The 26,917-nt window shown below is 33.8% G+C and overlaps 2 protein-coding genes across 2 annotated transcripts; both read left to right on the forward strand.

Moving 5' to 3' along the window:
• Nucleotides 1–506: 506 nt before the first annotated feature.
• On the forward strand, nucleotides 507–3,099 carry LOC132724105 (glyoxylate reductase/hydroxypyruvate reductase-like). Its single transcript, XM_060708922.1, has 3 exons — nucleotides 507–905; nucleotides 1,171–1,341; nucleotides 2,343–3,099. The coding sequence occupies exons 1-3, from the start codon at nucleotides 578–580 to the stop codon at nucleotides 2,951–2,953; spliced, it is 1,110 nt and encodes a 369-aa protein (XP_060564905.1). The 5' UTR covers nucleotides 507–577; the 3' UTR covers nucleotides 2,954–3,099.
• Nucleotides 3,100–8,299: 5,200 nt separating this feature from the next.
• LOC132724115 (protein Jade-3-like) lies at nucleotides 8,300–25,998 on the forward strand. The gene is given in 17 exon segments (XM_060708930.1): nucleotides 8,300–8,438; nucleotides 11,037–11,100; nucleotides 11,864–11,947; nucleotides 14,381–14,445; nucleotides 15,331–15,488; nucleotides 16,968–17,009; nucleotides 17,568–17,728; nucleotides 18,482–18,630; nucleotides 19,696–19,758; nucleotides 20,212–20,330; nucleotides 20,618–20,678; nucleotides 20,681–20,725; nucleotides 21,078–21,251; nucleotides 21,569–21,711; nucleotides 22,050–22,170; nucleotides 22,487–22,612; nucleotides 23,785–25,998. Coding segments are annotated over 16 exon segments (3,297 nt in total). The 5' UTR covers nucleotides 8,300–8,438; nucleotides 11,037–11,057; the 3' UTR covers nucleotides 25,528–25,998.
• Nucleotides 25,999–26,917: the final 919 nt, after the last annotated feature.

A 26,917-nucleotide genomic window follows, 5' to 3' on the forward strand; every position in this document is an offset into this window, starting at 1 on the left:
TCTTAGATTTTAATATAAATATCAATCGTAGCTTGAACCACAAAATGATCATACTTTTCGGGTTCCTATATATGACCTCCAAAACTTATATTTAACCTTTCTTTCTTTTTTTTTCTACTAACATTGTTACATATTTTAGATATTTATACCACTATCAACAGTCAAGACAAATAGCAACTTTGAACACGTTGCACTTTTAAAATGAAAATCGTTTTATGACAATATAAGCATCTTTATTCAGCTTTTGTGAAAATCTTATCTCACTTTTAGCCTTATAATGGAAATGCAATATGTATTATATAACTGTGATAAGTTTTAATATTACAGAATAAGTGATTGATTAACTAGTTGAACATATTTTATCTATAATAAAGTAAAATTCATGCAGTAACATTTGATATCGCATCAAATACCGCGTTAATGTATGCGCTTTTTATGCATATCTAAATGGCCTAGGTCACATGTTATCTTTCCGAGATGTGAATATGGTAGTTTAAAAGGTCATCTTTACTAATCTTTATACACACTGGGATAACCATGGTGTGTGTGATTTTATGAAAACGTTAACTACCCATGAATGTGTACATTATTTTGTAAGATATTGTCGTCGACAGTGAAGGATAATTATCAGTTTCTGTCATTCAAAAGTTTAAACATCTCTTTCTTTCGACAGAAAATTGTTACCATGAGTGGTCGTCCAAAATTATTCATTAATCAAGGGATACCGGAAGACGGCAAGGCTCTGAAGTTATATCGTGAACAATGTGAGATTAGTATGTACGACGAGAAAAAGGGTGGCGTCGTTTCTCAGCCACGTGAAGAGTTTCTGAGATGTATCAAAGGCGTGGATGCTATACATCTCGCGTATCCAGTAAAAATAGACAAGGAAGCTCTAGATGCAGCAGGTTTTTCGCATTTCTTTTTCACAAAGTCACTTTTTATTGACAGGCAGCGTGCTGATTGTTTGTTTATGCAAAAAATCCAAATATATATACATTCATATGTATTGTAATAAAACATTAAATTGTAATGAAACATTTCTCATACGTTGTATATCTTTAATCCACTTAATTATCCACTGCAAGAGAAAATAGCTTGCGTTGCACAAAACAATAACTTCTGCATATATTTTGTTGTTAAATCTATGTATCTTTATTTGTTATATTTAAGGTCCACAGTTAAAGGTTATAGGGACAATGTCAGTAGGTTTGGATCATCTGGATTTAGTAGAGTGTGCACGGCGCGATATTAAAGTAGGTTATACACCGGATGTCCTCACAGATGCCGTGGCGGAGGCAGCTATGGCCCTGACACTTGCTACTGCTCGCAGATACAAAGAAGGTATTTACTTTTTTATAAATACAGAAAACTTTAGATACCTGGTCATGATTAAAGTTAATTCATAGGATGTAATATTGATACTACACATTTTCAACACCGTGTGTATTGTATTTTATTTTAATGAAACGGAAAATATAATAGCCTTGCTCTTTTCTTTTAAAACAAGATTCCGAATGATATAGTGTATGCAAGTAAACTCATAATTATTGTGTCCTTAACCCATTACTTCATGAGAATTTGTGAAAAATGGCTATTTTCATTGAAAAGTCTCCCGTTACAAGTTCAAATTGCTATAAAACTACAAAAATTGCTTCAATACTAATCAAACTTGGCACAAATGTTGACTGGACGATTGCCTCTGTAAATGCCCAGGCTTAAATTTCCTGTTACCATGGCAACGAGGGGACATCTCAAAATTGCAAAGAATCACTATTTTGCGTTGATTTTTCCCATCAAAATTGATTTCAAAGTGCTGCAACTTCTCGATGGATTGAGATAGTCAAATGCTTTTCCGTGCTGGTTACACATTACCTTATGATCGATCTGTGGTCATTTTTAGCCTCTCACAAGTCCAAAATGTTCTTGGCGATGAGGGGGACTGCCGCCTCCTTTCAAACCCCTAAAACAGAACGGGGGCACATCCCCCTTCTGGCACCCCCCTGATGTATCTTTTGGTTGGGGGCCGCGCCGAAAAAGTGGTCACTTTTTTAAACAAGATTTCTCAAACAAAAACAAGTGTTGGGGGCCTAAATAAGGCATTTTTTCACCATTTGAGACAACAATAAAGTGGGTGAAAAAGGCGTTAAACGCGTGTATATCGGGTAATGGGTTAAACTTGTATTCCCGAAGATGAGAGATGAGTCCCTGGAAGCTTTCGGTCAACATAATCAGGTTGTTAAATTTATTCGCATTTAATTAAAGAAAAAACACATTAATAAATAATAACGTCATCGTCTTCGTAAATCTAACAATAAAGGTCTCTAAATGATTTTTTTCCGTAGGTATGGCGGACGTAGTTAACGGCAAATGGGGATCAACTTGGAATAACTCTCTTTACCTCTGCGGAAAAGACATTAAAGGTTCGACTGTTGGAATTGTTGGCTTGGGGCGAATCGGACTCGGGGTTGCTAAACGCTTGAGACCATTCGGTATAAGTCGCCTCCTTTATTGTGGAAGGAACGAAAGGGATTGTGCTTCTGAAGTTGGCGCCGAATATGTTGCATTTGATGATTTGTTAAAACAATCTGACTTTGTAATAGCATGTTGTTCTATGAATCCAAGCAATCATAAACTATTCAATGTTGATGCATTTAAGAAAATGAAGTCGTCAGCGATACTAGTCAATGTATCACGAGGTATACTTATTGACCAAGATGCACTCTACGACGCCTTACGTACAGGAGAGATACACGCTGCTGGACTAGATGTGACCACACCAGAACCATTGCCTGTCAATCACCCCCTTCTGACACTGCCTAATTGCACTGTGCTTCCCCATCTTGGGAGTGCTTCTGTTAATGCCAGAAATGCGATGGCTGACCTGACAGCGAGTAATATCTTAGCAGGGCTGAAAGGAGAATCTTTACCAGCTCCTGTTCCTGTTAGCAAATAATTTCTTTTTTCATGTTATAGATATGTTTCTTACTAATCTGTTATTTAACCAGTGCTATAATTTTCAAGGTTAATGTGTCAGTTTGAATACATGATAGTGATAGGTATGAATTGATAGCGTTGTTTTAAATAAGTACGCTTCTTGCAAAAAACAAACCTTTATTCTACTACTATTTGTTTATTTGCAAAAAACAAACCTTTATTCTACTACTATTTGTTTATTTGCATATTGATTTGATTAATGCTGTTCATCAATTATATGTATGTTAAAATGATTTTGAAAACTCCAACTGTCAAGTTTCCGTTGCAGTTCATTCAGTGAAATATTAATTAAGTGAGTCTACGGATTATTTTCTGTTCTAGACAAAAGTTATGACCTTACCAATGAATTAAGACAAAGCATTGTAAGAATAGCATCGCCTTTGAAATAAACATGACCAGGGTAATTCATTAGCAGACCGACAAATAAAACAAAACAAAATGTTTTTTTATCTTTATTATCGCGACTATTCGTGTTAATAAATACTAGTAGTCAATAAATATGTAAACGTGAACCAGAAAAAAATGACAAAGTTTCCATTTTGTTCAAGGTGTGCACTGAGAAGAAATTACTTCAGTTTATTAGTGTCTTCAAAATTAAATTTTTAGAAATTGTTTATTTAAATCTACTACCAGATATTATCCATTACTGTTATTTCGGTGTGTCCAACGTCCAACGTTTTCAGTGCGTTATTTAAATTCAACCTACCATTACAGCTAGAACTGTCGGAAGAAGGGTAACTAGATTTTTTTTCAGTTGGCCCCATCAATGATGTATAGATCAAGTACTCCAAATTTATGTAGATATGAGCAAACCTTTCTACATATACAAATGTAGGTAGAGAGAAAAATAATTAAATGCAATGAATATATCTCAGCAAATGCAATATCCATTTTCCAGAATATTATCGGCATATTGACAACTATTACAATACTACTGTTACAATATCCAGTAACATGTATAAAACAGGTTTTTTATGTCTTGAAAATTTACTTGGAAAACGTTAAAAACTAAATGTAGTGCATACTAGAAAGCAGACCGCGAACACTTTCATTGCAATGCTGTGTGACCTTGCTAAATATCAGAATGTGTCGCCCTCTAGAAAAAAAATATTTATAAAAATATAACCTTATAAAAAATATAACCTCAAAAAACATGTTGTCTTTTGTGTCTGGTTTCAGTTGAAACTTTCAATAGGCATGGCTTAACGTATATCCGTGATAAGTAATTCGTGATTATTGATTTCTTTACTTTTAGTGTTTGAACATTCAATACTGTACAAGCCAGTGTTTGGGGCGTGAGGGATGCAACATCTCCCATTGTCTCTCGTGAACAATCGCATTTTCATCGAATAGCAGAGGACGTTCCGAATGTCTCGTGAACAGACTTAATCTTAATCAAACAGAGTCTGCCACTTCGACATTCATTGCTCTTTGAGGTATACAATAACTTTATATGCACAAGCCTACATAGACACCACCCACTGTGACCTCTTCTGGGTCATATTCTCTCAGGCCTAGGAAATTGACAAATATCATTTCAATAAAAGAAATGTCCTCTGTGTTTCTAAGGTTTGGAATGCGATCTTTGCATTTAAACTCGATTACTCGCGTGTACTTTCGTCTATTAGAAAATTAATTAGATTAGCAAGGTGATTTCTATGGGGATGGCATCTACAAACATCGTAAGATTTTGGGTCATGGTAATTTTTCTGCTGTCTTGCAAAAAGGGGAATAATCTTACTATTTTTAGGCATACACCAATGTTCAACCCCTTTAAAGTTGGACTCTGCTTTTCTATTTTATGACATCTGACGGACAAAGTGGTTTACTTCATTATTAACTTTCATTATTCCTCATGGACAATAAAGCCGAGTCTGCAATTGTCATGTAATTTAATTGTGATTTATGTTTCCGATGAATCGCCCTTTTTCAGAGTTTTATACTTCACAACAGCAGGTGTCAAATGCCTTGTTGTATCTATATAAATTTGCCCAGTACTTCACTTCAGTGTTGTTATATGTATTATATGTTATCTATTTATTTATTTATTCTTTTTTCTTTTTCTTTTTTGTCCTTGTGATCCTTCACTCCAGCACTTTTAAGTGTTGAAAATTGAGTTGCCGCTCGGGTCGGAGCTAGCTAGGATGCATGAGGGATGTTGCACCTTTTTATTACCCCTTGTGAGGTATACAATCGAACCGAGTCTGCAATGTTGGTGTAATATCGTTGTGATTAATGTTTCCAAGGGATCACAGATTTCCAGATTTTTAATTTAAAAAATGCCGCAAACAATAATTTTTCTTCAAAGGTATGTGTAGAGCCATGTTTTAACATGGCGAGACTCGAGTTTAGGTACTTCCAATATTTTTCATCATTTTCTGTTAATTAAATCCCAGTACTTAATAAAGACGTCTTTTCGTGCCTTTTCACCCCTCCCCCTCCCCCCTCCTTGTGAGGCCTCTAATAGTGAAAATATGGCCTATTTAGAACCCAAATACTTGTTTTCGTTTGAGAAATAGTGTTAAAAAAATATCACTTTTTCGGCGCCATCCGCTATAAAATAGATACATCAGGGTAGATCTTAAGGTAACATGTAGCCAACGCTGAAAAGCCTTTGACTTTAGCTCAATCCATTGAGAAGTTGCAGCGCTTTGAAATCAATTTTTGATGGAAAAATCAAGGCAAAATAGTGATTTTTTGGCCATTTTGATATGTCCCCTCGTTTCCATGGTAATAGGAAATTCAAGATTATGCCGTTACAAAGGCTTCACAACAACAGTGTCAAGTGCCTTGTGGCAGCTGTAAAAAGTTGTCCCATTCTTCATTTCAATGTTGTTCTATTTTTCTGGTCCTTCGGGATCATTGATTTTAGCAGTGTTGAAAATTGAGTACCCCTCAAGCCGGAGCTAGGAGCCTGAAGGATGTTGTACTTGTTCATTACTCCTCGTGAACAGACTCTATCAAACTGAATCGGCAATTTTCATGGTATTGTATTGTGATTAATACTTCCGAGGGATCACACTCCTTTCAGCTTTCTATGATGGGCAGTTCTGTAAATCCAGTAATTTCTTAATTTCCGTCTTCTGTTTGCGCCGTCGGACACACTTTTTCTTTTTGCTTTGTTTTCCTTTATGACATTGAATAAGTGGTGGTCGTTAGGGTTTCTTTTTATGCGTACCTGGAGTTCATGATAATTAGTGTTTAATTAATGGACAATAACAACTCTTAGACTTTGGACAGGCGGTAAGTCATTTTATTTACCTGTTTTGTAAAACAGGTACATGTTGGGACTAACAGTGAGGTGTGTTGCAACATTAACCTGTTTAAACACCCCAGTGACCCCAGTAGTGTTTTTGCTGAAGACCATTCCAAGGTGTTGCCCCACTGTATTCCTTAAGCTTAAACTGTTTGCCTTGTTCTACCTGTTATTTGTCGTCAAAGGTAAGTATCCTCTTTCTCCTAGATTTTTAAAATTATCCATCTTGTTTTGCCCTAGTACCCTTTCCAGATTTTGTTCGGTGCTCTGCTAGGCTCCTGGCCGATGGTCCTGTGTTTCTGAATTTTGTTGGCGGTATCTCCACTGCATGAATGTGTAAACTTTCCCTGTTTATCTTTACATTATTTTTCTAATATTCTTTTCATGCAATGAAATATCACTATTTTTAAAATAAAATATAACAGTAATAAAAGTATACATTATACCTGGGACACAATATAACAGGACATGCAACTTCCAACTAGACAAACGGTTTTGTGTTGATGTTCAATTGACAGCCAATCGATAGATAATCAAAGTGTTTAAATAATAGTTTAATGGCATGTTTTGTTGTTGTTTTTTTTTTTGTTTTTTTTTGTTTTTTTTTTTGTTTTTGTTTTTTTTTTTTGTTTTTTTTTTGCTGTTTTTTTTTTGTTTTGTTTATTTTGATCCAAAAATAATTTAATTATCAGGTTGAAAATGAGTAAACCTTTACAAACATCTTTTCATTCGTCTAAACTTTTCATTGGTCGCTGCTATAATTGGCGGTTAAATATTTTCTTTCTTTTCATCTTGACAGTTTTTGTCATTCTGTATTTGGTTGACGGAAGGATCACATACCTAAAATTATTTGAAATTAAATTTAACATTGATGTATAATGTTATAATCCAAGCAATATTTTTACATTTTGTTAAATATTATATTGATAATGCCTTTGCCTGAGACTCACTGAATCTCGGGAAAGGATTAATTATACAAGCTGGTAATGACCAGTCTTGAAGATTATAATACTAAGGAGGCGATATGTAAATCTCTTGCTAGGATATGCTTTATGGAAAATATTATCATTGAATGATTATTGTACACACAGAATGACAAAGCATTTCGGAATGCATTTGATAATTACATATAAATTATCATACACTGGTAATTTATATATACATGCTTTTTGTGTATTTAATACATGAGTTATGTGATCCAATGTTTACCTATATATGATTTCTGAAATTGAACTATGCATGCTTATGGCGTTTATTGAATGAAAACTTATAATTAAATCAAAATTAGTAAATTTTATACATATCATATAAATAGCATGAACATACTTAAGGACTGATTAAATCTTATGCCAGATGGCTTATATACCTCTTATTACGCCGTTTACTACAAACCAAAAAACACACATTATAAAAGTTACTTTCAACGTGACAAATGGCAAGTTTGTGCCTCTATATGATTGGACGAAAAGATAATATCAAAGCGACGCTAATCTCCAGTTGCCTGTCTCATTATACCAACTTGTACAGAGTAATCATTGATGTAGATGTGAAAGGAAGTCTCTGGTTTTTTTTTTTTTTTTTTGTTGTTGTTTTTTTTTTTTTTTTTTTTAATTTTAAAATGAAAATTGGATCAAACTTATGTAAAAATTAAATGAACCGCCTATCAAATTACCAGATAAAGACTTTAATTGAGGGGGGGGCTTAAAATGTTCAAGAACTATTATCTTGACTTTAACGGGTTAGGTCTAGTTCCACTCTGGGGAGGTCACACCCTATGGGTATGCACAAGAATGCACCACAGTTGTTCTTTTGATTATTTTAGTTTAACAAATTAAAAGCTGCAGAAAAGGTCCAAGGGCTCGTGTATTATTTTTTGTGCTCTAAATTTATTTATATAGTATTGTTGTTTCAAGTTATAGTCATCAAATTCATGATTGTGCTGTGTCAAGAATTTAAATTATGACTAATGCGAAAATTAAGTGGGCCGTCTCCATGGAAGTGTACTTTTAGTAGCTTGAAACCTATTGTAGTTAAGAACGGCGAAAGAAAACAGAATATAGCTAAGACCAAATCTCGTACTCAAATAACGCGAGAAGTCAATGTCGCCATTTTTCGCCATTTGTATGGCGCCAAGAAAGATAAATTTATTTAATGGCTCTTTTACTTATGTTTAACCGTTGAATTTAAGGTGTGTACGAATTTTCAGTATCAAGGCCATGATGCTTGTCATAGGCGTAAATAGTTCTTGTTTTAAAAGCCGAAATTGCTTTTAAACATCTGTAGATAAAGTTTGTTTATCGAAAAAACGTAAACATAGTTCTAATTATTCTACCGTTGACATGATTGACTGATCTATTATCTGGATATTAAGGCTAGAATTATACAGTTGTAGGTGGTAATTGAACATTTCCGATCAAACATTTCGAACTCCGATTTTGGGATAGAATCTACTTCTGACCTGATTTTTGGACATAATTTTTCGGACCATGAATGTGACACTTAAGACGGTAACAAGACAACTCACCCCCCAGACGATTCACCCCTCAAAAAAGCAAGACAACTCACCCCTCAAGACAGTTCACCCCTCAAAATAGATAAGACAATTCACCCCTCATAAATGATAATCATGTTTATGGGTAGAAAGGATTAAAAAAGTCTGTATATTTCAAAGATTTAAGATAATTACCATATCTATCCATCTATCTAGATAATAGTCACTTAACACCTAATTAGAGATAATTACGATCAAAGGAAGTGTGAAAGGGATTAAGGCCTATTGATAATCATTAATTAATTCCTTTCAAAATGAAAGGGATTAAAGAGCAAATGATTATCACATGTTAATATCTTTGATATGTCGTCTTATAATAGCATCACTAGCACTTAAACAAATTAAGACAAATTTATGGTGAATTTGTAATTTTTATAGTTTGTATGTAAATAAAATGTAAAAATATAATCACATAGTAACAAATATTATTTTTTAAGTAAAAAATTATTATAATTAATTTAAATATGACTAATTTATAAATATCAATTTAGTAAAGAAACACAACAAATTTGTTTATTGCATCTTCTAATTTTAAGATAAATTTCATCAAAATTAAAGTTAAGAAAATGGGGGGTGAATTGTCTGTGTCAAAAATCCAATAATGTGGGGTGAACTGTCTGGGGGGTGAGTTGTCTGGAAAAAATGGCTTAGGGTGAATCGTCTGGGGGGTGAGTTGTCTGTAAGCCCTTAAGACCATGCCATGAACACTTCAGAAGTCGAAAATGTTATGTTATTTTAAACTAGTAATGATTCGCCACCAGTTTAGCTTCCGTTTTCAATCAGAATACCTCAGCTTTTATCGTTATCTTGTAATTCGAAAAGTTGCGATGTGTCAATTCTGTTCTTGGGACAAAAGTTTTCAAAACCATCACTAGCAGGTACTTGCGTTACCATAAAGCTCGCTTAGCGAGCAGACCCTTCGGGCCAGCTCGCTATAAAGATTCGCTTCATGACAATTTGCCGCAGTGAAATAATGATTCGCCACAACAATTAGCCATAGTATGGTTATAAGAAGACAGACTATTCTCTCCCTTACCAGTTCCTTGCCCTGACAGTTCTCTCCCAAACCGTTTCATCCCCTGACGGTTCTCTCCCAAATTTGAAATATGTAGACAGTTCTCCCCCCAATATTTTTTATAAGTTATCATATTTTTAGTTTTGACTTTATCGAATAATATCTCTTACTGAAGATTTAGTAACTCATGGCCACGACTTAGTAACTCATGGCCACAGCTTAGCTATCTTATGGCCAAGACTTTGTAACTCGTGGCCAGGACATAGTATCTTGTTTGCACAAAATAAATAAAAACACACACGTCACCTTTGTGCCACCTAATCCCCCTGCTGAGGGTAACAACCCACTTTCCTCAAATTGGATTAAGGGCCCAACCTTGTGTAACAGAGGCCTTCCAAATTTAAGTTTCCTGTAACATCATGCAGTTAACTGAAAGATCTGAAGTTATACAAGATTCTTACAGACTTCCCGAAAGTTAAAAATAAGTTTCAGACATTCGGTCTGACAAACCATGAAAATCTGTTGGACCGAAACGAAATCTGTCAGACCAAATAAAGTTAATAAAATCCAAGGAAAACTTGTGTTTGTATTTCTAGACTGTACAGCGCATTTTCATCTCCTCCCTGTCATACCCCAACGATTCATGGTCCTGCTTCCATTTTTCATAAAATTTTGTCTCAGGTCTATTTTGTCATCCTTTTACTGCTGTTCTGCACGCTCCTCTGACCTAGATTTTGTATACATGCTTTCCATTTTTCATAAAATTTTGTCTCGGGGTCTATTTTTTCATCCTTTTACTGCTGTTCTGCGCGCTCCTCTGACGTAGATGTTGTATACATGGGACTTGGATAAAAGCCGGACAGTCGTACCAATCCGGAATTAAAAATCGTCTGACCTAATCAAAATTTATCGGACATGTATGTCGGACCGACGTGTTTCGGGAATTGACCTAATCAAAATTTATCGGACATGTATGTCGGACCGACGTGTTTCGGGAATTCTGTTCTTACTTCCCATATGTTACTGAAATTTAGGTTCCACATAAATTTAAAAAGTCCAAATTTTCCATCAAGTTCTAATCTAGATTATACTGTTTATACTGGGCAAAAATTCTAACTCACAATATCTCAATCATAATGAATTTTACAATGCCAAGAATATGGTTTCCATAATTGCTAAAGTGAAAATAGTTATTTAAATATGATCTTATTATTTTACAGACTTGATAAGTTGATATCAATATGCCGCCAAACAAAAGTAAAAGAAGTAACGAAGAAAGTCCAGGTACGTATAAATGATACCTTGAAATTTTGGGGTCAAAAGTGCAGGTCACAGTTTTTGCAGTTCTAAAAATGATTGGCACAGTTGTACAAACAGTACAAACATACCATTAAGTCATGCTAAATGTCAGTGTTACAGGAAAAGAATTTTATAATAAATGTTATAATAAAAGCATTTCAATGAAAAAATATGTAAACTAAACAATTTTGGTAATGTGATAAGACAAATACATAACATGGCACTATACACCTTTTGGGGACAGGTAACCATACCCTAAGGAAGGGGAATTTTGCGTCGTCTTAAGGCAAAATTCGATATTTTATGCTATGTATTTAGTGTATTTTTTATCACATTTCCTACCAATAGTTTATTGTAATTTTCCTACCATTGAAATCAATAGCTCAACTAGTATATTTTTTTACTTTAGACTAACAAATCAAACAAATTAATTTAAGTTGATTTATTTTAGAATTTGGAGGGGATTTTTTTCTGAGATAGGGGAAAAATACATATGATTTTGAGAGGGAAATGGTACCCATATTCGGCCCCAAAAACGCGTGCCCTGGACATATTATATAAATGTTAATATACCATCATTACTAAATTTATTGAACTTGTTGGATAAAATAGCATGTTGGCCAGAGGCAAGCATTATGACTGTATAATGTCATCTTGGTAAATTCAGTACAGAACCTACACTCATTCAATATCCTCTATGCTCTTTTCTAAATTTGATGATCTGAAAAAAGTGTGTTAAATATTATAGAAAGAAGATCTAAACGTCGCCGTCTAAATGATGAAGAGGAAGAAGAAGAAAAAGAGAAGGAAACTCCACTAAGTAAGGGGAAAGGTATGAAAAATCAAAACTGAATTATGTTTACATCTATTGAATACTTTCCAGCAGTCAGTGGTATCTATGTCCAGACAGAGATCTGTTGAATACGCGATTTTGCGCCATTGGCGCTAAAAAAATGAGAATGGCGCAGGAAAATCGGCAGCAAAGGGCCATGGGCACATCTAAAATCTGTGCCAGACTTATAGGAAAAAACAAAACTGTCCGTTTGGGTACTTTAGTCATCCAGTCAAAACTGGTACTAACAGCAACATGTTACCCATTCCCCTGTAATTACGCATATTCTTGAGTTTATCCATTCCCCTAGCTTATATAATCCTTTTCCCACACAGATACTCATTTCTACTACGTAAATTTAATCAAATAAAACAAACGTGAAACAAAAGTGTTGCTATTTTAAGAAATGCTGTAAGTTACAGTATAATCTGACAGGTGTAAAACTTGATGACCCCTAAGGTCACTCAAGTTCATGCAAGCTTTGGCTGATTTAGTGTAAAAAAGATGTCTATTTCGTCATCAGAATATTTGACAGGGTAGTCAACGCTTTCGACCAACTTCAGTGACCAATGAACTTAACGCTATAAAGCAACTTGAAGACAGTGCTGTAATCATCAGTGACTGGATGAATGCCAATAAACTCAAAATGAACACCACTAAGACAGAATTCATTATGTTTTGTAGTAAAGCCCAACTTGGTAAATGTTCAATTAAAGAAATTGATATCGCCGGTGATAAAATTCAAAATGTCAGTGTCATAAGATACTTAGGTGCCTACTTAGACGAGGGCCTAAGATTCTCAACACATGTTAAGACCAAGTGTAGAACTGCTATGTTAAATTATTTGAGAATAAAGAGCATTCGCAAATATCTGACTCAGGACGCAACAAAAATCCTAGTATTGTCGCTTGTAATCTCACATTTGGATTATTGCAACGCTATATTGTTTGGCATTTCAGAAAGTGAGTTACAGAAATTACAGCGTATCCAGAATATGTGCGCTAAACTTGTTTTGCAACGCGGAAAATATGATAGTTCCAAAGACTCTTTGTTGGAACTGCATTGGTTACCAATTAAAGCTAGGATCAATTTTAAAATACTATGTACAATGTATAACTGTTTTATGGGCAATGCTCCGGTTTATCTAACAGAACTGTTACACAAGCCTGTCATAAAAAGACCAAATCTCAGATCTGTTGATAATATGGATTATTGTTTTGCTGTCCCCTTTAACAAAAGGAAAACATTTAACGACAGAAGTTTTAGTACCGTTGGTCCAACTCTCTGGAATAAATTGCCTCTGTATATAAGACAGTCTTCGACTTTGGACATGTTCAAGAAAAATGTCAAAACCTAGTATTTCAGAGATTTTTACGCATTGTTTTAAGATTGTGATTGGGCTGTAAACTGATAGAGATGTGGAATTGTGTTTGAAATTTTACTGAAATAACCATTAATTTTTATTTTCTTTTAAATTTTTTTTTATTGTTATTTTTTATAACTATTCTTTCTTTTTTTAAAGTTTTTAATACTTTATATTTTACACGGCTGATATCTTTAACATATTTTTTGTGGTTCATTTGCCATGCATATGTGTTGTTTTTTTTTATCTATATGTACATACTTTTATTATCCTTTTGTACAACGCCATTGAATATGTATATAGAAATAGGCGTTTAATTAAATAGAACAGTTTCAGTTTATTTTCCCAAGGCCCATACTTTGGTAAAAATGGCCCATCATTTTCAGACCAAGTGGGCCCAGGCCCCGTGTTCACAAAGATTTAAGGATCAGGATCAAGATTAGGATCAATTTAAAAAAAACTCATATATTCTTCATTGTTTATCCTTATAGATTAAATATTCAGTATTAACTTAATAAAACTGGACTTGAGATAGCATGCTTATGAAATTTTAGAATGAATTTATTGTTATTTTTACAAGATATGGGCATTTTACAGTTGATCCAAATTTTGATCTTGATCCTGAAATTGATCCTTATTTTGATCCGATTATTTTTGTATTTGTTTTGTTATTTGTTGATTTTTCCCCAAAATAGGTTGGTTTCTTTGCAAGTAAGCAATTATTTATATTCCGAATATGTACCATTTACTTCTAGCATAATACCATCAATTTTAGTTGTATAAAACAATGAAAATAAAATCAGGATCATCTGATCCTGATCCTGATCTTTTCTTTGTGAACACGGGGCCAGGGCATTCTTGGCAGATCTCTGTCCAGGTATTTGGTGGAAGTTTTTTTGTGCATTATTATTAATTTTATCTACTTTATTTTCGCTGTCTAGTTGTAGGTATTAAGTGATGATTTAGCACTTGCAATAATTTAAAATGAAAAGAAAGTACAAACTGAATTGAAGAATGTGGAAGTTTTATTTGTTTGCTGATTCTAATATTATTATATCTTTATTTTGCAGCATGTTCAAGCAAGAAAACACCACACTATAGTGGTGGTGGAGGGTCCTCACATAAACCAGCAGAGGTAAGACATTTTATCATTGTTGCAATGTTGTTAAAAAAAAAAAATTCCTGATGTAATCCGTAATATTAAAAAAAAAGACTGTTCTCACTTTCTATTTTTTTTGTTTAACAATATTCTTGAATGTTTTTTGACATAACACTGTTCAGAAATCTAGATTTCTGAAGAAAATGTTTGCAAAGAATGATATTTTACTAGTATATCTTTATTTTTTAAACGATGAATATTCAAGTTTTTTCTAATGTATCCCTTATCTTACATTAACTGCATCATTTTTGTGTCGCCTCTACGGAGTAGTGGCGACATATAGGGATCACTTCTCCGTCGTCCGTCTGTCTGTCCGTCCGTCTGTCCGTCCGTCACAAAACTTGTCCGGACTACCCCTCATAAACTACTGGTGCAATTTCATCCAAACTTTACAGGAATGATCAGTATCAAGTCTAGTTGTGCATATTGTCAGCATTTTCCGGTTCAATGATTTTTGTCAGAGTTATGGCCCTTTAATAGTTTTTATTTTTAAAGTTTGTCCGGACTAGTTCTCTTATACCACTTATGCAATTTCAATAAAACTTTACAGGATTGATCTGTAGCTCAAGTCCTTGCGCATATTGCACGGGTTTTCCGGTTGAATGATTTTTGGCTGAGTTACGGCCCTTTGATAAAAAGGTGTTTTTTTCTGTGTGTTGCCAAAAACGCAAAAGCTTGTCCGGACTACTACTCATAAGCTACTGGTGCAATTTTATCCAAACTTTACATGATTGATCAGTACCAAGTCTAGTTGTGCACTGTCCGTCTGTCTGTCCGTCTGTCACAAAATTTGTCCTAACATGAAATTGGCCATTATGAGGCGACACATGTGATTACTGATCGCTCTTGTTTCTATATCAGCTGTTCCGTAAAGATTTAATCAGTGCTATGAAGTTGCCAGACTCGGAACCACTTGCTCAGGAAGATTACTTTTTGATAGCAGATACTTGGAGACAGGAATGGGAGCGCGGAGTTCAAGTACCAGTCAATGAAATTGTTATTCGTTCTGTAGATCTCAGGTACAAGCATCGGTTCCCAATAATCATTGTAAATTTAGTCTTGGTTATAAAGTTTAATTGCTTTGTACAATGTTTAATTCAGATACGTAGAACTTCTATAAATTTTGTCAAACTGAAATCCCCCCCCCCCCCCCCCCCCCCCTTTATTCTTTAATTGGTGTGTCAAAAGTGTATGAGATCTGTAAAGAATGAATCAAGGACATTTTACCATAAATATGATTAAGTCCATCAGTACATTTGACACTTTTGATCTCAAAACATTTTCCTGGCCTCAAGGATGATGTAGGATCTTTTTGTATGATAGGTGTAAATTACACAGTGGTGTGTTCTAACCGCATTTGTGTGCGTTCAAATTTGTGATTAGTATGTTCAAACTGTTATCATATATTGCTTTAGTTGTATTTGAAAATAAACAGTATGAATAAGTTTTGTTTGAGAAATTTCCTGATCAGTTGCCGCATGATAATCATGCAGGATATATGAGCCACGTCACAACAAAACCAACATAGTGTGTTTGCCGACCAGCACAAACCACACCAGCCTGCTCATCCGCGCAGTCTGATAAAGATCCATGCTGTTCGCTATCAGTTTCTCTACTTGTTATATGGTTTGTAAGCTAACAGCTCTACTTGTTATATGGTTTGTAAGCTAACAGCATGGATCCTGATCAGACAGGGCTCTCGTTAGCATTTTGAGACCGGGGCCAGGGTCCATGCAGGGGGGGAATTTTGCATGATTTTCAAATATTTTTCCATTCAAGGGGGAATTTTTTTTTTTCGGTAAGACTTGAAATAGTGCGACATGTTGGAATGCTAAAAACTGTCCGGAACGTTTTATTTATATATGTACTAATTTCCAATTGCCGTTCGCAGAATACGTACTAATTTCCAGTTGCCATTCGCGGAATATATATTCGCCGATCGGCGTTTTCTATGCCTGTTAAATATTAATTTCAACGGGGATTTTTCCGGTTTTAGGGGAAAAAAACACTTTTGGTGGGGGAATGGGCCCCAAATTTTACCATACTAGAGCCCTGTCAGACTGCGCGGATGCGCAGGCTGGTCTGGATCCATGCTGTTTTCACAAACGCATTATGTTGATTTTGTCATGACACAGCTCATATTTACTATAATTTGATTGAGTTACTGCCCTTTCCTTTTGTTACGCTTTTTGTAACTTGCTTGAAAACGTTGACAACTCAAAAATTTGTCATTAAATTGATATTCATGAGTCGAAGTCCATATGTGAGGAAGTCTTCATGCAAGTCCCTTCAACTTTGACTTATAGAAGTTCTAGTAACTATACTTAAATTGCACTTGTTTATAATATCGAGTCAGTTTTCAATTATTTTCGATTATAAATTCACAAATGATTTTAAAAGAGTATGATTGTTGAAGTTTTTCATACTAAACAGCGGTACAGACTGTATTTAATATATATGTAATGAAGAAAATTTATTGCATGTTAATTTGTTCTCAGGGAGGTGACAGAAAAACCTGTTGCAACTGGAGATTTTAAAATGTGAGTTTATTGAATTTATTTATTTTTAAATTGGCTGATACACTTATCTTGAATTTTGTTTCAATTTAGGAATATGCAATGCTCAAAGAACATTTAAATATCATGAATGTTTTAAGTGACAACTGTAATTTTTAGAAAAGCATTTGCTGCAAGTTTCATTTCATGACATTCAAAGCATTTATGGGCTTATCAATAGCAAATTTATATAGAGAAGGTGTCAACATTATCATATTGCTTTTGTCAATAAAGTGTAATATTGATGCCAATATAATATTGTAATATAATGTTATATTGATAATTTATTGTTTTTTCGTATCGCTGATTCGACACATGTTATCATTAAAAGAGATTTTGTTTTTGTGCCGATACACAAGTTCGACACAGTCTTAAGCACATGTGGCCCTTTGCTGCCAATTTTCCTCTGCCATGTTTATGTTTTAGTGCCAATGGCACAAAATCGCCTTCTCGGCAGATCTATGGTAGCAATATATAAACAAAGTAGTAACTAGTATTTTGACTTCCATTTTATAAGTGTTTTATAAGTTAACAATGTTTCAGACCTAAGAAGTTCCTGCATGCTCAGAAAGATGAAACATACCAGCTAGGCCAGCACGAGTTAACTGGTATGTCACAGTTGTCCGAGCAGGTTGTAAGATATGACCTAGATGATCTAGATGTGTCTTGGCTTAAACAGCTTAATGTACAGAGGGAAGAAGTTGGTATGTTGTTATTGTAGTTAAATATTATTACTTACCACTACAGATATATAAAGAGCGTCAGTGGTCGAGCTGTTAAGGCCATTGACTTAAAACTTCTTGCCCCTCACCGCTATTGGTTTGAATCCAGACGGGGACTTTAAATTATTTCATTAGAGGAAGTTATCCAGCTAGCTTACAAAAAGTTGGTGCCTGTTCTTGCATGAAATAATGCACAAAAGAGCACCTGAGGTCTTCTTCCACCAGTAAAGCTGGAAAGTGGTCATGTGACATATACTGTGTTTGTGCGACCTAAAACCCAACCAAAATAAATAAATAAACAGATATTTAAATATATTGAATGATTACCATATGTCACAAATTAACAGTAAAGAGCTTTCAGTGAAGGTTCCTTTAAATAGTATACAGTATAGCATAGAATACTTGATAGAATTAGAAGTTAGAAATAGAACATACATTATGTATGTTATAAAATTGGGGGGAAATTGGTTAGTATATTCTGCTTTGTGGTCGAGGGGTTAGAGTCGATGACTTCTAATCCAGTTACCTCTCTGGCGTGGGTTCGATCCCTGGGAGATGCTTTGGTAGTTTAGCGCGGAGGAAGGTAGTCTAGTACTGGTGTAACTCTCCAGGAACGATGGTTAGGAAACTACCCGCCTATATGACTGAAATACTGTTGAAAAAGGCGTAAAATAAAACAAACAAACAAACAAACAAATATTCTGCTTTACAACTGGCTGTTCCTTTCCTCAACAGGAGAGATACAGATTGTGGAGTGGACCATGGAGAGAGTGATTGAGGCTCTTGAAGCTCAGTGTCATGAAAACATGGAGACTAAAAAGAAAACCGAGGAGGGCCTTGGTATAGAGTATGATGAAGACATAGTTTGTGAAATATGTCAGTCTGTAAGTAAAACGCTTAGCCTTTGAAGTATTATTGTAATTTTCTTGTTAACATATAAGGATGATTAGATAAGAAAAATAAATTGTTACTATTTTAAGTATTGTAATTTTCTTGATTAGATAAGATCTTAATAATCTTTAAATGCTATTTATCTTCAGATAATTGCCAAACATTTACAATATTATTAAAATGTATTTATGGGATACGTAAAATGAGTAATAAAACTGTTCTATAGATTATCTGTGACAATTAATCTCAGACATTGAGTCTAATGGTCATTTGTCTCTAACTGTTGATTCAAAAATCATGTGGGTCACTTGAGGAGAAAGTGGGTTTACTGGTTAGATTTCCATGAAAATTGATTAAGAGAACTGACCACTTAGAGATGACAAAATAAAAATGTTTTAAAATCGGCATAAAAACCAAGCAAGCAAAATGAACAGCAGAATATTTGTCATAAATAGATAAAGGCATGAAAATGTTCATGTATGATGCTTAACAAGTGACATATCTTAAGGCTTCATGCTTTTGAATTTAAGATTACTGGTTATATTGTGTAAAAATTAAACAAATCATTTTGTTTTAAGAAATGGAAGAGGAATTGTAGATATTTATTTATTGATGATTAAACACATGTTAAACATATATAACAACATATATTTCGAAGGTCATGTGAATGCTGTGATTTCCAAAGTGTTGTGGGCTATTTCTTCTAATATACAGCACTTTATTAGAACATAATAGTAAAAGTTGGAAATCATATTTTTAAATTCACTAAAATTTTCAAAAATTGTTGTCAGTCCACATTTATTACAAGGGTTACATGCTGCTCAATATGAGTTGTGTGACAAAAACATAATAGAGCCTGCTCAGGCAGTCACCATACTTTTTTGTCTGACAGTGGATGTCATTGTAGATATTATGTTATTATGACACTTACATGAATAAAGAAGGAACATAATTATTTAAGGTATAATTTAAAATGATATTGCTCAGTTTATTTCCCATCTTATTACCTCGTACAGTAATGATGTTTCTCAAGTGAGATATAAACCTGTATATTTCAGCCTGATAGTGAGGATACAAATGAGATGGTGTTCTGTGATGGCTGTGATATATGTGTACATCAGGTAATATATTTACGTAGTATACAATACATCAGATAGGAAAATGTATTTTATTTAAAGATTTTGGATCCCTTATGAGTATAATTCGAGCCACCATATTGATATTTTCTTAAATATTGATACCGCAATAAAAATTGCCCTATCAAATGATAAAATATGTGTCAAAAATTGGGATATGAAAACAGTATTAAGAAGACAAGAGCAATTTCAGAGTTATTGTAATATTACCCAGCATTAGTGGGTTTTTAACAATTCAGTAGGGTTTGTTATCTGTTGTGTTTTTTTCACCTTCAAGTAAGCTGGTGTTTAGAAATCCCAGTATCTCCTGCATTTACATGGGATATGATTGTCTTGAAAAGAATGTTAAATGATATTTTAGTAATAATCTGTCAACAAGTTCTTGTTGGGTTTTTTTTTTGTATTTGAATAGCTATATTTATGGTTGTTTATATTTAGGCATGTTATGGTATTCAAACAGTACCTGAAGGTAGCTGGTTATGTAGAACATGTGCTCTAGGAATAAAACCAGCTTGTATACTCTGTCCTAAAGTTGGTGGTGCCATGAAAAGTACAAGGTATGCTTATTTTTCAAAGTACATTTACTAGTTTATTATCTGACTAATCAGTTTTGATAGGCATTGCTTCATGATGTGTTAGTTATTTTAATGTTCATGTCATATATTGTACCTTTGTTCAGTTATTTTAAGGTGTGTTTCATATTTTTAATTTTGTTCAGTTAAACCTTTGTATGTTTGTGTCTGGAAAAAAAAACACTTAGTATTATAACAACAAAAATTAAGCAATATTTTTTGGTTATCAGAAAAGTTATTGTACATTAAGTAAGAAATTGTGTTTGTTTTAGGAGTGGTACAAAGTGGTCCCATGTAAGCTGTGCTATATGGATACCAGAGGTTACTATAGGACCTGTGTAGAAAAGATGGAACCTATCACAAAAATTTCCATGATCCCTGTAAGTAGCATTCACCTCATGTTGTATATCACTGAGGACTGCACACAATTAGTTGGTTCCCATTTACAAAGAATATGTGATGTATATCTAAGATGGGAACTAACAAAGGAAAATAGTCCGGCATTTACATATATGGTACCATGTTTTTCCCCTATAGAATATGGATTGATGCCCTCCTCGGATTCTATCCATTAAATCATATAAGCCGCTCATGATTCGAGCGTATTTAATGGAGAAAATTAATTTATATTTACATGATAAATGATCATGTTTCTTTATAATTCTAGAAGATATTTGTTGTATGTTTGGTTTAGTCCTGATTAATGTACAGATAAACATATTTGTGTTTCAGGCAAGTCGGTGGTCTCTTATATGTTGTATATGTAAGGAGAGGTGTGGAGCTTGTATACAGTGTTCTGTGAAGGCTTGTAAAACAGCATTTCATGTTACCTGTGCCATCAGTGAAAAGCTAGAGATGAAAACAGTGCTAATAGAAGATAAAAATACTGAAGATGTCAAGTTAAAGGTTTGTCCATATTTTTTGTTTGTTTCTGGTGCTTCTTTAATTTCCTCTCTATTATTAAGTGAAAGTATTTTATTGTGATTGATCAAATCACAGTGGAGCTTTGTTGTTTGTTTTTTTGTTTTGTGGATGGTGGGGTATTTTGTTTTCTTCTCACACTTTGGAATGGGTCAGGGTCTGTACATTATTGAAGCTGTTGAATAAGTACTGAACTGCAATTTATCAGTAACTGATTTGTTAAAATTCAATATGTTTTTGTCTAAACCGGATATCATTTCTTTTATTCAAGTGAAGAGTTGATAATATTGTTACTGTTTCAGGCATTTTGCCCCAAGCACAGTAGAAAGAGAGACAGAAATAGTTCTGAGTCAGAGACTGACTCTCCCAGGAAATCTGTCAATGGTACACCTATAAAAGAATGTCAAATGTCCGAGGAAGAAAAGGCTACTATCAGGGCTGAAAGGTTTCTACTTTACAAGTTGTTTTATTTTAAAGTTAAACTGATTTTGTTTATGCAAAGAGTTATGTTTGATAATTGCTTTGATTAAAATACAATTTATACCAAACATATTCTTCCTCCACCAGTAAAGCTGGAACGTCGCGATATGACCTATACTGTGTCGATGTGACGTAAAACCCAAAACAAACAAACAAACAAACAATTTATACCAAACATATTCTTAATTCATAATTTGTTATTACACAATATAATTCAGTAACAAGAGTTGTATACATGACATATTCCAAAATGTTATAATTCATGTCACATGAATGACACATTTATATGGTTGAAATTTATAGATTGCACAAGTTGGAGGAAGAGTTTTATGGCTTGGTGAAGGTACCAGAGATAGCTAGTCATTTAGAGTTACCAGAAGAGGTTGTTGACCATATATTTGTCTACTGGAAACTTAAAAGAAGGGTATGATGATATTATCATGTTGTTTGATAAATATTTATTCAAATTGTTTGAAAGTTAGAAAAGATATTGAATGTATGATGATATTTACTTATCAGATGATATCAGTTGAATAATATTTAGAACAGCTATATGTAAAAGTATAGAGCAAGTACCATGATAACTCCTTGCAATTATATAATAATAAAATGTTTAATGATTCTATTAATCACATACAAAATGATAATGCCAACCAAAACACTTTTACTCTCCTTTTATATAATTGCCTGTGTTGTAATATATATTATTTAATGCCATATGATTATTTTATATTACACAGTCCATGTTTAACCGTCCATTATTAACTCCGAAGACTGAGGAGGCAGATTTACTAGAGAAACAACAGGAAGACAGTCTATTAGCAAGGATGAAGATGTTTGTACATCTCAGGCAGGATCTAGAGAGGGTATTTACTTACATCTGTTATCTTTGTTCGTTATAAATAGAACAGACACTATGTGATGCCAATATGGAGATAGTCAGAATGAAAAAACTTGGGGTTCACTAGTTTTAGTCTTAAGGAAAGCACTGAAATTTCTATGAAGGTTAGGCTGGAGATCTTTATCCTTCTTTGTGTTGTTTATTGTTGTATAAAGATTTGCAGACTAATGCTGCTATACCTGTCCCCAGGTATCTTGGATGATGTTCCAAACTTATTGAGCCCAATAGACTCAAAAGGACGATCACATTACTAAACTAAGAATCACTAATAATAATAAGAAATATTGTTTTATTTTGTGGAAAATTTCATGTGACAATTGGGTCAGCACACTTATATTTGAGATAGTGAAAGTAACATTTTGTTACTGATATTTAAACTTCAAATATTATCTCCTCCTGGGTATTTCTTTTAATATTTTTACATACTTCCCTGTTTTCAGTGTATTGTACATCTGAAAGAAATTTGGCTTATAATGTTATGCACCTGGTCGTCCCTCTTTTAGCAATTTTGTGTCTGCTCAGAACTAGTGAAGCAAAATTTAAACTACTTGGCAGAATTGTTACATAATGAGACTTTGTGCATAGCGTAGGTTTTGGCTTCTTCTGATCAAGTCGAAATCTTCATGTATGAATTTTAAAAACGTTTCTTATTTATCTACTGAACCAATGCAAGGGCATTAAAACTGTTTGGGAGAAATGTTAGTAGTAATGAGACAATGTGCAGAATGCAGGTTTGGGCTTTGTCAGATCAATGTCAAGGGCACACTGAGTCATATAAAATACTTATCCACATGTAAAGAATGTGAATAATGATCATCTCAGTATTTGCATGACCCAAAGCTTAGATATATTTGGGATGTAGCATTAGTTTGTAGTCCTCTACAGGATTAATATAAATTGCAGCCAAGGGATTTCTAGGTATATGGCATGTAGCATTACCTAGTAACCCTTTTCTAATAGTTTTAATGGATTAGTATCATAAGTATAATTAATATAAACCATGTTTTGGACATTAATGGGTATTAAACATAACTTAATTGAAAGATTATTTTTTGATCACTCTTTCATTTAAGTAAATAATACCCCACCTTTGCGATGCTTTTGACTTATTTTGACTTAAATGATTTATTCTTACAGGTACGAAACTTGTCATACATGATAAGTCGCAGAGAAAAGATAAAGAAACAGTTTAATTCTGCGAGAGAAAGTGTATTTTATGCTGCTCTGGAGGTACTTACAGATAAGACACTGAATCTATCTACCAGGGAAGTAGAAAAAATTGTGAAAAATTACAGAGATTTACCAGAACCATATGGCAAAACTTTAAAGAAGGTGAAAACAACACCGCCAGAGAATAAAGCTGCAAAGGTTGTAGCAAGAAGACCTTCTGAAATCAAGACTGAGCCATCTGAATCAGATATTTTTGAAAATACAGTGAAATTAAAAGTAGAGGAACCATCAGAGAAGAAAGTTTTAGAGGGTAGAAAATCAATCTCTGAAACCCCAAAATCTAGAAAGTCTAGACTGTCTAGTAAGCAAGAGTCTAGTGTAAAGGTTGAGACTGATATAGACCTGGCAGAGAAATCCACAAAAGATAAGAAATTAGAAGAAAATTCTAGTAAAAGAATAAAAACAGAAAAATGTATAGACAGACATGCCAAAGCAGCAAAGAGTAATTCTGAGAAAGAATGCAGCGATCAGAATAACTCAGGAATAGAGTTAAATGACTGTTCAGGAGATGAAACTCTGGTCAATATTTCTCAGGAAAGCTCAACTGTAGAAAACTCTACAATAGTGCAATCTGAAGCAGAATCGAACACTGATAAAGTCATCCAAGATTCTCAGGCAGTGAAACATAACAAACGTGGTAGACCTAAAAAAGTGAAACAAATTAAACCTGAGGAAGTACAGACTAGTGATGATAAGGAGGAAAGTAGTGCAAAGACTTCATGTCGGAAGGTAAGAACTAGATCAAGTTTACCGGAGATCGTTCATGAAGAAACATCTCTTTTAACCAGTAATTTTGAAGAGCATGAAGAAGAAACAGAAACAAAGTCAGAACTGAAAGAGAGTAAACCTAAAGTTATAGCAGAAAAACGGGATAGAAGATATTCTTCTGTTAAACTATCAGAATCTGAAAAAGATGAGCTGATACAGAAGTTTCCCTCAGCAAGGAATGTTTCAGATCATGTTAAAGCAGAACTAAATGGCTATTTTAAGAATAACAAGTTAATTGTTAGCAATAAACTCAGACAGAAAGTCCAAAATGCCTTACTAGGTGGAAAGAGAAGAAATAGAATAGGCAAAAGTGTTGTAATTGACCACTCACAGAAGAAGATTGATAACTTCTTTGTGAAATCTCCACCACCATGTGATCCCCATTCTCCAAAAAGTACTGCCAAAAATGTTTCTAGAGTTCTAAATGAGCTATCACCAACCAGGGATAGATATGAGGCCAATAGTATTGAACGGACTGCATGGACCGGAGGGGCGTTAAAAGTTACAGACATTCATATAGCTAGACGATCCAGTAACACTCAATCCAAACATTCTCCTTCTTTGTCCAATATGGAGAAAAGTGTAGAAAAAAAAATTGTCACCCCTGAAAGCAGGAAAGTGCGATCCAGGTATGATAGTGGTGAAGTTATCTCTGTGAAAGAGAAATTGTTTGACGGTGAAACAAAAAGAATAACAAGAAGTAGCCGTGAATCCACACCTGAAAGTACAACTAGTAGTGTTAAAAGTTTTAGTAGTTTTAAACATAGGGCAGAAAATACTCGTTTAAGAACTAGGTCCAATACTCCAGTGTCTATAGGCAAAGATTCAGATGAATCCGAGTCAGAAAATATTTGCTCAGAGTCTAGACATTTAAGAAGGTGATAATAACATAATTATGTTTAACAATATATAAAATATGTTCTTGCTTTGAATATCACAATATAAAAAAGAAAATATTATTAGCACCTATTGTTAAGGATAATACTTCCCTGGATATTGAAACAAAAGCTCTAAATAATAAATATTTTAGTTTGAAAAGTTATCACATTTAGAATGAAATATCTACATGTATGTTAAAAGAATTTTTAGGTTGGCTCTTCATTTAGAAATTCATGAAATTAGTTTATTCAAGTTAAGTTTGAGAATTGAAAAAAGAATAAGTTTAAAAATGATGGGACAGAGAACTTATTTCAAGATTCAAAATGTTTTTAAACAATGAAGTGATAAGAATTTTCTTGCCTTTGAGCACAAAATATTGTATCAAGAAAATGTTAAATACTGAAGAAAATTTTGAATTAGGTTATTTTCATTTCTAGTAATAGATGAGATTTTGAAACATGTTTAAGAAAAATGCTCAAATATTTTGTTTTATTTATGTTTAAAAAGGTGTTTTACTGGACAATACTGTCAGATTATGTATATTGGGCATTATTTACCACTTTTTTCTTAAAGAAAATTAATGACACAACATACAGTAAGAATGTATTGGACACTTGATGTGCAAATTTAAATGGTGACATATATACATTTATATATTTTTAGCTCGACTATTGTAATCACCTAGGCATCTGCGTCACACTTTGGTTAATATTTTGTGGTATCTTCAAATCTACTGAAGGAAATTGGTCAACACTTAACATGTTTATTCTCGGTGATTATCTTAAATGATTGGCACAAGTCCCATAACTCTGCTATTTGCATATTTATTCCCTTTTTCAACGTAGAAATACTTACTTAAATTGTTGCATATAAACTGGTATCTCCGTAACAACTGAAGGGAATGATTTGAAACTTCACGTGCTTGTTCTATGACCCAAGTGAACTTAGAAAATTCTGCATTATCCAGGCTCTTGTTTTACTATCAAGCACTGAGAAAAGTCAAGCACACTTTTCTAAAGACAGCTCTTGTTAAAACTGGATTCAAGTGAACATTATTAGGTACTTTGTGACTGGCACCAATTTTCTTCATTCACCATATTGTGTGATGAATACTAAGACCCATATTGTGTGATGAATACTAAGACCCAGATTGTGTGATGAATACTAAGACCCAGATTGTGTGATGAATACTAAGACCCAGATTGTGTGATGAATACTAAGACCCAGATTGTGTGATGAATACTAAGACCCAGATTGTGTGATGAATACTAAGACCCAGATTGTGTGATGAATACTAAGACCCAGATTGTGTGATGAATACTAAGACCCAGATTGTGTGATGAATACTAAGACCCAGATTGTGTGATGAATACTAAGACCCAGATTGTGTGAT

This window comes from Ruditapes philippinarum, unplaced genomic scaffold (genome assembly GCF_026571515.1).
Source record: "Ruditapes philippinarum isolate M1 unplaced genomic scaffold, ASM2657151v2 ctg2324_1_1_1_1, whole genome shotgun sequence".
NCBI classification, from domain to species: Eukaryota; Metazoa; Mollusca; class Bivalvia; order Venerida; family Veneridae; genus Ruditapes; species Ruditapes philippinarum.